The sequence below is a fragment of the Nicotiana tomentosiformis genome, chromosome 6, assembly GCF_000390325.3.
Source record: "Nicotiana tomentosiformis chromosome 6, ASM39032v3, whole genome shotgun sequence".
NCBI classification, from domain to species: domain Eukaryota; kingdom Viridiplantae; phylum Streptophyta; class Magnoliopsida; order Solanales; family Solanaceae; genus Nicotiana; species Nicotiana tomentosiformis.
In genome coordinates, this window is record NC_090817.1 from 115,660,929 (window position 1) to 115,672,171 (window position 11,243).

General features: G+C 36.0%; 1 protein-coding gene across 1 annotated transcript; it reads right to left on the reverse strand.

Moving 5' to 3' along the window:
• Positions 1–8,853: 8,853 nt before the first annotated feature.
• On the reverse strand, positions 8,854–10,167 carry LOC138894630 (uncharacterized). Its single transcript, XM_070179341.1, has 3 exons — positions 9,990–10,167; positions 9,621–9,893; positions 8,854–9,320 (listed from the first exon to the last, which is right to left on the reverse strand). The coding sequence occupies exons 1-3, from the start codon at positions 10,165–10,167 to the stop codon at positions 8,854–8,856; spliced, it is 918 nt and encodes a 305-aa protein (XP_070035442.1).
• Positions 10,168–11,243: the final 1,076 nt, after the last annotated feature.

Here is an 11,243-nt window from a genome sequence, read left to right on the forward strand (position 1 = left end):
CACAATATTTTCCAGTGTGTTTTACGCCCATTGAGTGGACACACTGTGTATTCAGTGGGCTCGATTTATTCCTATACTGTTTTTTGTTTTTCAAAATCTATTTCGTTAAACAAGTATTACTAACTTTCTGTTTTGTTTTTTCAGAAAGTTTAATTGTTTATTACAGCAATACAGAATTTATAACATTCTTAAGGAAATTAATTTTTTTTTATATTCTGTATTTTGTTTGTGGAGATTAAAACCTGTGTGGTTTTTTACTCCTTCTGAATTTTACTATTCTGATTTGAAGATATAAAAAACTTCATCAGAGTATTGAAATTCGTAAAACGATTTGAAGAACATAAAAACTTCATCGTTTTCTGTGAAACAGTATATTAAAACTTCGGTTTTATTTATTATACATACTATTTTTGTTAATAACAAGTATTGTTTACTGTTCTGATTTTGCCATTAATTGAACTCTTCTGTTGTTTACAGTGAGAAATGGCAATTGATAACGGAAATTCTTCTGCGACTATTGCGGCAACGACGATAGCCTCGTCAAGCCGGACTGCTATTCCACCGACAGAGAAATCGGGGAAATTTTCCGGAGTCAACTTCAAAGGATGGCAGCAAAGGGTGTTCTTCTGGCTTACCACACTTGGTATGCAGAAATTCACTAGTGAAGAACCTCCAGTGCCTGCTGCGGACATGCCAGATAACGAGAAATTCATGATTGTTGAGGGGTGGAAGCAGGCAGATTTTCTTTGCAAAGGTTATATCTTAAGCGCTTTAGAGGATGACTTGTACAATGTGTACAGTGCGATGAATACTTCGAAAGAATTATGGGACGCACTTGAGAAGAAGTACAAGACTGAAGATGCATGCTTGAAGAAGTTCGTAATTGCCAAGTTTCTAGACTATAAAATGATAGACAATAAAACTGTTGGAACCCAAGTTCAGGAGCTTCAACTTATTTTTCATGACCTTATTGCTAAAGGTATGATCGTGAATGAAGCATTTCAAGTGGCTGCAATGATTGAAAAATTGCCTCCTTCGTGGAGAGATTTCAAGAACTATCTTAAGCACAAGTGCAAAGAAATGAAATTGGAAGATCTTGTGATTCGTCTCAAGATTGAGGAAGACAACAAAACAGCCGAGAAGAAGTCTCGTGGAAATTCAACGATCATGGGAGCTAATATCGTTGAGGAGACTGCTCCAAAAAGTAAGAAGAGAAAGAGGTCTTCTGGACAGACTAAGGAGCAGAACAAAAAGAAATTCAAGGGCAGCTGCTACAATTGTGGAAAAACCGGTCATAAAGCCCCTGATTGTCGTCTCCCGAAAAGTATAAGAAGAAGGGACATGCCAACATAGTGGAGAAGAATTATGATATTGATGATATGTGTGCAATACTTTTGGAATGCAACCTAGGTGGAAATCCGAAGGAGTGGTGGATTGACTCTGGAGCCACTCGACATGTTTATGCTGTCAAGGAAGCATTTGTGACTTACTCTACTGCTGGTCCCGAAGAAGAGCTTTCCATGGGAAATACTGTAACAGCCAAGATTGAAGGTTATGGGAAGATATTCCTGAAGATGACTTCCGGCAAGGTGTTAACGCTCAACAACGTTCTTCATGTTCCTACTATTAGGAAGAATTTAGTTTCTACTTCTTTGCTTGTTAAAAATGGATTCAAATGTGTATTTGTTTCTGATAAAGTTGTTGTAAGCAAGAATGACATGTATGTTAGAAAGGGCTACCTCACAGAGGGCCTCTTCAAACTAAATATAATGGTTGTTGACAGTATGAATAAAATTACATCTTCTTCTTATTTATTGGAGTCAAATGATTTATGGCATATTCGTTTAGGACATGTCAATTACAAAACCTTGCAAAAGTTAATTAATTTAGAAGTGTTGCCTAAATTCGAGTGTAATAAATCAAAATGTCAAATATGTGTTGAGTCTAAATTTGTAAAACATCCTTATAAGTTTATTGAAAGGATTCAAATCCTTTAGCTTTAATTCATACTGACATTTGTGATATGAAGTCGACACCATCTCGAGGTGGAAAAAAGTATTTTATTACTTTTATTGACGACTGCACTCGATATTGTTATGTTTATTTGCTTAATAGTAAGGATGAAGCAATTGAAGCATTTAAGCAATACAAGAATGAAGTGGAGAATCAATTTAATAAAAAGATCAAAATGATTAGAAGTGATAGGGGTGGAGAATATGAATTTCCATTTGCAGAAATATGTTCGGAATATGGAATTATCCATCAAACTACTGCACCTTACACACCTCAATCCAATGAAATTGCGGAAAGGAAAAATCGGACATTAAAGGAAATGATGAATTCTTTATTAATAAGTTCCGGATTACTGCAGAGTTTATGGGGCGAAGGTATCCTTACAGCTAACCGAATACTCAACAGAGTACCCCACAGCAAAACGCAATCTATTCCATATGAAAAATGGAAAGGAAGAAAACCTAACTTGAAATATTTCAAAGTGTGGGGGTGTCTAGCAAAGGTACAAGTTCCTTTACCTAAAAGGGTTAAAATCGGACCAAAAACTGTTGATTGCGTTTTCATTGGATATACTACAAACAGTAAAGCATGTCGGTTTTTGGTACATAAATTTGATAATCCCGAAATTCACGTTAATACGGTAATAGAATTAGATAATGCTGAATTCTTTGAAAGCATTTATCCGTATAAAACTGAAAGTGAGTCGTTAAGTGAAATACCTAAACGACCTCGGGAAGAACCAAAGGAAAATACTCCAAGTATAGAAGATCCAAGGCGTAGCAAATGTTAAAGAACATATACTTCCTTTGGACCAGATTTTGTGACATTCTTGCTTGAAAATGAACCTCAAACTTTTAAAGCAGCTATGTCATCTTCTGATTCAGCATTTTGGAAAGAGGCAGTCAATAGTGAGATTCAATCAATTTTGGATAACCATACATGGGAATTGGTAGATCTTCCTCCAAAAAATAAGCCTTTAGGTTCGAAATGGATCTTTAAACGAAAAGTGAAAGCCGATGGCACTATTGACAAATATAAGGCAAGAATTGTTGTCAAAGGTTATAGACAAAAGGAAGGCCTTGATTACTTTGACACTTACTCGCCAGTAACGAGGATAACATCTATTAGGGTGTTAGTGGCACTAGCGTCCGTGTATGGCCTTGAAATCCATCAAATGGATGTTAAAACAGCTTTCTTAAATGGAGAATTAGAGGAAGAGATTTACGTGGAATAACCTGAGGGTTTTGTGGTAACTGGTAAAGAAAAGAAAGTGTGCAAACTTGTTAAGTCACTTTATGGACTTAAACAAGCACCCAAATAATGGCATGCCAAATTTGACCAAACAATGTTGGCAAGTGGGTTTAAAATCAACGAGTGCGACAAATGTGTTTACATTAAAAATATTCCAGGTCATGAAGTCATTGTTTGTTTATATGTTGATGACATGTTGATAATGAGCAAAAACATAGCAGATATAAATGCTACTAAGCGCATGTTGGCTAGCAAATTCGATATGAAAGACTTAGGAGTTGCTGATGTGATCTTAGGAATCAAAATTCACAAGACTCCACAAGGTCTAGCATTATCACAGTCTCACTACATTGAAAAGGTACTTGACAAGTTCAAGTATTTGAATTTCAAAATTGCCAAGACTCCAATTGACGTGAGTTATGCACTTCAAAAGAATGAAGGTGAAAGTGACTCACAATTGGATTATGCAAGAGTATTGGGAAGTTTGATGTATATCATGAATTGTACACGACCAGATATAGCATGTGCTATTAGTAAACTGAGTCGGTTTACAAGTAATCCCAATCACATACATTGGATGGCAATGAAACGAGTTTTGGGGTATCTCAAACATACCCAAAATTACGCTTTGTATTATAACAAATATCCCTCCGTGATCGAGGGATATAGTGATACAAATTGGATCACTGGATCATCTGAAGTTAAATCCACGAGTGGATATGTTTTTACAATTGGGGGTGGAGCAGTGTCTTGGAAATCATCCAAACAAACGTGCATCGCCCGTTCTACAATGGAATCTGAATTCATAACTTTAGATAAGGTCGGTGAAGAAGCTAAATGGCTCCGGAATTTCTTGGAAGATATTCCATTTTGGCCCAAACCTTTGGCACCTATTTGTATACATTGTGATAGTCAAGCGGTAATAAGCAGGGCAGGGAGCGTTATCACTACTAGAAATTCGGCAAAAACCGACCAAAGTCGACTGACCAACTTTGGTCGGTAAAAAAACCGACCAAAGTTGGTCGGTTTTTCAAAATATTTTTTTTTTTTTACGAAACCGACCAACTTTGGTTGGTTTTCTTTGGCGCAAAAATGCGGAAAACTATTTTTGAGTCCCGCGAAATTTATGTTTCAAGAAACCGACCAACTTTGGTCGGTTTTTCAATTAATATAAATAAAAATTAATATTAAAAAAACCGACCAAAATTGGTCGGTTAATTCGGCGGGTCATTTAAAAAAACTGACCAACTTTGGTCGGTAATTTTACTTTTTAATAAAACCGACCAACTTTGGTCGGTTATTTTCGTGCGAAAATATAATTAAAGAGTATAAATCAAATAAAAGACAGTCTTAAAACAAAATGTACAAATGGTCTAGTGGTAGAATAGTATCCTGCCACAGTACAGACCCCAGTTCGATTCCCAGATGGTGAATTTTTTTTTTACATAATTAAAAAACCGACCAACTTTGGTCGGAAAAAACCGGCCAACTTTGGTCGATTTTTTTTGCAATATTTTTTTTTTGAATTTAATTGACCGACCAAAGTTGGTCGGTAATTTCCGACCAACTTTGGTCGGTATTCCTTTCCGACCACAAAAATGCCGTCCACACATAAATGGTCGCGTTTTGGTCGGTTTTTTGCCATTACCGACCAACGTTGGTCGGTTTTTTTGGTCGGTTTTTATCGAATTTCTAGTAGTGTATGTATAACGAAAAATTTCGTCATATACGATGGAGACACAATACCATTAGACAACTACTCTCTAGTGGTGTTATCACAATTGACTACATAAAGCCAAGAGATAACGTGTCGGATCCACTTACAAAAGGCCTATCTAGAGAGGTAGTTGAAAGATCATCAAAGGGAATGGGGTTAAGGTCTAGGACAAGTCATCATGACGGTAACTCTACCTAGCAGACTGAAGATCCCACGAGCTAGGTTCAAAGAGATCAAACAAAGTTATGAATGACGGTTCAACATTGTCAAATAACTCAACCCATTCTCGTGATGAAGACAATGTTTAGAAATCAAGGCAAAGCATTAAGGCTTTTTGATGAGTCAACAAAGCTTAAATTTTTTTTAATGATTTGCTAAGTCTTGCAGGATATGACCAGATAGTGTGTCTATAAGATTACACGTTTAGAAATCACCTATGTGAGTGTGAAGTGTAAGCCGCTTCAAGGGGAATAAAAATAAAGGCCCATTCTCTAAGCACTCATGAAACCAGGCGGTGTTCATGGCTGAAACGAACACAACCGTGAGAACCATAGATGGTTAAGGATTGATTGTGTGACTTATGTTATCTAGGTATACAACAAAGCTCGACGGTTCAAAGATATCAAATCTACCGATTGACCGAGTATATCCGATATAAGTTCACTACGGAAAGTTCAAAGGGAAAACCTACTTATCCAGATGCAATTAATTCTTGCATGTAAAACACACACGCGTCCGTGCATTCCTTTATTTTATAGCCATTCCCCATTCATGTGGGGGATTGTTGGGATTTTAAGCTTGTGTAGCTTAAAGAGGGTGAATGAGAAATGGAGGAAAAATGAAATATTTGAGTTTCCCTTGGGAAAGGGATATTGTCCCATATCGGAGGAAGAAAAGGCTTTTGATGGGTATATATATAATTGCTCTTCTTCTAGCTCTTAAAGAGTTAAGAAAAAGACAAGCCTCGCGCCGTCGTCGTCGTCGCTCGCTCGGATCGGCTTCGGCTACGGCTACGGCTTCGAATTTGGATTTGGTCAAATATCGATTGATTGATTAATCTTTTTGGACAAAATTCCTTTCAATTATTTAATTAATTAACGAAAAATTCAATCCGGAATAACCCATGACCCGCGACCCGGTTCGGTCAGGCCCGTTTTCTTTTCCGGATTATTTTAAATATATTTTTCCCGCAATATTTCAAACACCCCTTTTCCAACAGTCATGACTATTTCTGAAAGGTTGCAAATAGAGTTTGAATCCCAGAATCTTTCCTTACGAAATTTTATGAGCTTCTTCTTCTTCTTCTTCTGCACAATATTTTTCAGTGTATTTTACGCCCATTGAATAGTTCGCAGTTCATCAGAATTTTTGGTACCAATACACTGGTGAGTTAAATCGTTCTATCTTGGGAGGATATATTCCAGCACCTCGGGTACTTGAGGGGAATAATTTCCTTAAGGACACACTGTGTATTCAGTGGGCTCGATTTATTCCTATACTGTTTTTTGTTTTTCAGAATCTATTTCGTTAAACAAGTATTATTAACTTTCTGTTTTGTTTTTTCAGAAAGTTTAATTGTTTATTACAGCAATACAAAATTTATAACAATAACTAAATAAGCCATTACAGAAACGTGTAGTTAAGGAAACCATCTTCACGTGCAGGTAGCTTTCTCTATTTATGCGTGGATGTGTACGTTGTTAGGTGGTAGTTACCGGTTGAAAATATTGAGAGCGATTGTGTGTTTTATAACCAAAAAAAGAATGCGCCTTTTTTGCCATTTGAAGACCACACATATTAAATGGAGTTAAGAGGAAGAGTACATTATACCCACGATTCACCTTCTCATATAAGATTGAAAACTGGTAATTTAAATATAAAATCTAAACAAAAACACTCTTAAAAATCCAAAAATATTCCCACATAATATGCCGGAGTTCGAAATTTTTACATATGAGCTTCCAGCATAATGTGCTGCAGTTTCAACATAATACGCGGGAAGTTTATATGCAAGAGCTCCATAATCTAGCATATTATGCTGAAACTTTCCGTGTGCTGGAGTTCCAACATAATATGCGGGAAGTTTATACGCATGAGCTCCATAATCCCGCATATTATGCTGGATTTTTTCTTGTTTCAGCAAAACAGTGACTATTTTTTAATGACTTTACAAACGATGTCTATTTTTCGACTATCAGTCCAAAAACTAACTAACCCGTGCTATTTTCACCATTATTTGGATCTATTTATTTGCATTCTATTGCAAAAGATAAGAATATAATGATAAAGTAGAGTAAAACATAAAGAGTTATAAACATTCAGCACTTTGGACATATAGAAAATCAGCATAAGAAAATTAGAGGGTTAGGTCCTACAAAGATAAACATAATTTCCAAATCTCCCATAGCCGCAACTCATGCATTTTTTGCAGCTTTCTGAGATGGCTACTGAGCCTAGCTTGGCAGGTTGTGAGCCTAAAAAATTCGTATGGTTGTGATCTTGCGTATTATCAATTTATCCTTTGCCAAACCTACCACTTATGACTAAACGAATTTAATGCATTTTAGCTTTTTCTTCAAGCTTCGGAGAGTGAATAGAACATGTGCAAATTTTGGAGATTGTAGTGGTGAAATTTGGCCTTAACACGTGGGTAGTTCACATGGTGACACGATGCTGCTTGGAATAAGTTTCACTTTGGGGATAAACGAACAGTGGAAGTTTGCCCTCTCGAGAAATACCTTCGACCTGATAGCTCCTTGCCGGGGAGATGGGAGCAATGCCCCGATAAGGCACTCTAAAGACGGTTCCAGTGATTCGTTGATGAAGCTACAACTTAGAGTTTTGCTTGGTTTTCAACCGCGTCCAAAATATCCGGGATTCACTCATATTTAGTCTGTCTGACACTTATCTCACAACCGGCGAGTATTTTGGCCACTAACAACCACCCAGAACAACATGTGAGAATGGAGCTAGGGATATGAACGTTGGGCTTAGGCTATAAATACCTCTAATTTTCTCACTTGTAGATTCATTCAAATTCTGCTCTACTTATTCATGACTTGAAGCTATTGTATTTCGCTGTAGTCATGCTGAGCAATATAATCAATCTTTACTTTACAACATTGTGACTCATACTAATTTTCAATAAGATTATTCTTTCTTTTGTTTATCTACTTTAATTGCATTATTATCATCGTAATCGTACATTGCTTATTTGGCCTAGCCAAGTAATTTATTCAACTATGATTTGAACCGATTGTTTGTGATCTCATCAAATATTTTACTTTGAGAGTAAAGTTTTCGCGTGACATAATTATGTGCGCATAATAAGTTTAGAATTAGGTGTTTCTATCATAAGATATTGTTAGGATCAGGAATCCGGGTAGTACGGAATTTAGCCAAACAACGGTATAATGACAATAACAAAGACAATGGAAGTTGATAACAACGACAATTAAAGAATATAAAGAAGACACCAATTTAACATGGTTCGGTCAAAGTAACCTACGTCCACAAGCGGAGATGAGCAATTTTACTATAATAATAAGAGTACAAAAGAGAGTACAAAATTAGAGTAAATACTCTAATTAATCCCAAATACCCTAAGAGAATAACCTCACAAAATCACTCCAAAGAAAGGGTTCACACAAGTGCTTCCCAACACTAACTCTCATACAAAATACTGAAAAGGAAGAAACAAGAAATGAAGACTCAAATTTTGTTGGTGTGTATAAAATGAACTAATTGCCTTCCCTTTTATAGGCAAAAAAGTATTGGCCTCTTAGGTGTAAAAGAAGAGATACAACTTGTGCAAATAATGTCCACCACACAATGCAATATTTTTGGGTCCCAAAGAATATTGCCGACAAAGTCTACACTTTGCAAAGATGCTTATGCTTATGTGATATGGACTTCATTATTTGCCATAATACAAATTTCCACCTTGGCCTAATTTTGGATGATATAGTAAGTTTGCTCCACCTTCTCCGCAAAAGCCCCAATGGGCATATGTTAAAATTTAATGCCATCAAATCAGACAAGTTGTTTGATACCAAAACTGTAGTAGGGCCTATAATAGTGGATCCCAATAAAGTATACAGCGAACCAGATTTGTGTGCTTTCATGATCACAAGAGCACCTTGAAAATGTTTTAGAACTCCACATTCACCAATGAATTTGCACTCAAGGGATTCTAAAGTGCCCAAAGAACATATCTTCAATTCTGGAATATATCTAACATCGGTGAGAGTTCTCACCACACCATTGTGCATTCTGATCCGAATTGTACCTTTGCTAATAACGTTACAAGTAACATTATTATCCAGTTGGACAACTCCACCTGCAACCGAATCATATGTAGAAAATAAGTCTCTGCTAGGACACATATGATATGAACAACCGGAATCTAAAATTCACTCATTGTCTAATGTGAAACTAGTTTCAGTTGCTAAAAATATAGTTGTTTCAATCTCATCAGTTGCTACACTAGCTTCGGCGGTGTCAGTATTTTTGTGCTCATTTTTTCTTTCATTATGCTTTTCTTTATTTTTCAATTTATAGCATTTAGAGATAATGTGACATTTCTTATGACAATAACGACACTCTAAATTATTATATCTGGATATGGAGTCGGATTTGCCCCTTACAAGCAAGTCAACTTTCGCTTGAGTTCCACTAGCTTCCCCAACAATATCACTATCTATCTGTTCTTTTGATTTAGAGATAGATTTAATATCCTTATAAGAGATATTATCCTTTGCATAAAGTATAGTATTTCTTATATGCTTAAAATATGGGGGTAGAGAACAAAGCAGTAACATGGCTTGATCCTCATCTTTAATTTGAGCATCTATATTACTCAAATCCATAAGAATGGAATCAAAGGTGTCAAGATGAGAGAGAATAAATGTATCTTCACCCATACGAATTGTATAAAGTTTCTACTTCATGTAAAGTCTATTTTTCACCGTCCTCTTCATATATAAGGTTTTCAATTTTTTTCACATGCCGTTGGCTGTGGTTTCTACAGAAACTTCACGTAAAACCTCATTTGAGAGATTTAAGATGATACCCGATTTTGCCTTTTTATCTTTGATGGCAAACTCCTCGTCCGTCATTTTATCCGGCTTCTTCTCCTCTCCTTGCAACGCCAAGTTTAAGTCATCCTGAATTAGGATAGCTTCCATATTTAATTGCTACATTTCGAAGTTTACACTTCGGTCAAATTTTTCAACATAGGTCTTTGTTAGAGTCATTTTGGCTATTGAAACTAACCCGGTTAGATCTGGCTCTGATACCAATTTATTAGGATCGGGAACCCGGGTAGTACAGAATTTAGCCAAACAATGGTATAATGACAATAACAAAGACAATGGAAGTTGATGACAACGACAATTAAAGAAGATAAAGAAGACACTAATTTAACGTGGTTCGATCAAAGTGATCTACGTCCACAAGCGGATAGGAGCAATTTTACTATAACAATAAGAGTACAAAATTAGAGTAAATACTCTAATTAATCCCAAATACCCTACGAGAATAACCTCACATGATCACTCCAAAAAAAGGGTTCACACAAGTACTTCCCAACACTAACTCTCATACAAAATACTCTTAATAAAGGAGGATAGGAAGAAACAAGAAATGAAGACTCAAGTCTTGTTGGTGTGTATAAAATAAACTAATTGCCTTCCCTTTTATAGGCAAAAAAGTATTAGCCTCTTAGGTGTAAAAGAAGAGATACAACTTGTGCAAATGATGTCCACCACACAATGCAATATTTTGGGGTCTCAAAGAATATTGTCAACAAAGTCTACACTTTGCAAAGATGCTTATGCTTATGTGATATGGACTTCATTAGCCAAAATATTGATCATATTACAGATATGATATACAGTAGTATATTTTTCCGTTGAATAAAAGATATGATATACTTTTATAATTATAGTGCAGATCTCATTTAAAATTCTCTTATACATAACATGGTAATCTACTTAATGCAATGGAAGTTGGCTCTAAACAGAAAGTTTATGTTCCTTTTCCCATTCGTTCTGTTGCCCCGACTTGTAGCCTGAGAAGTCAGCATGCTTTAACAGTTGTTGTGTAACACCACCATAAAACTCGGTGGAGACGTGGTTTGCTCAAAAGGCTTTCTACAAATAGAATTAGTAAGAAAACAGACAGTCAAAAATAACATCTTAGTACAAATATGTTACTTAGCTGTCGTTATTACTTGTGACAGCTCCAGGGCATTGGAGAAGTC

What these genes read in the sequence shown, in the direction of transcription:
- LOC138894630 (XM_070179341.1), bottom strand. Translation starts at nt 10,167, where the DNA reads ATGGAAGCTATCCTAATTCAGGATGACTTAAACTTGGCGTTGCAAGGA. An exon ending in TGTAGAAACCACAGCCAACG is followed by an intron (nt 9,894 to 9,989) that starts GCATGTGAAAAA and finishes GTATGGGTGAAG; the next exon opens with ATACATTTATTCTCTCTCAT. An exon ending in AGTTGACTTGCTTGTAAGGG is followed by an intron (nt 9,321 to 9,620) that starts GCAAATCCGACT and finishes ATTCGGTTGCAG; the next exon opens with GTGGAGTTGTCCAACTGGAT.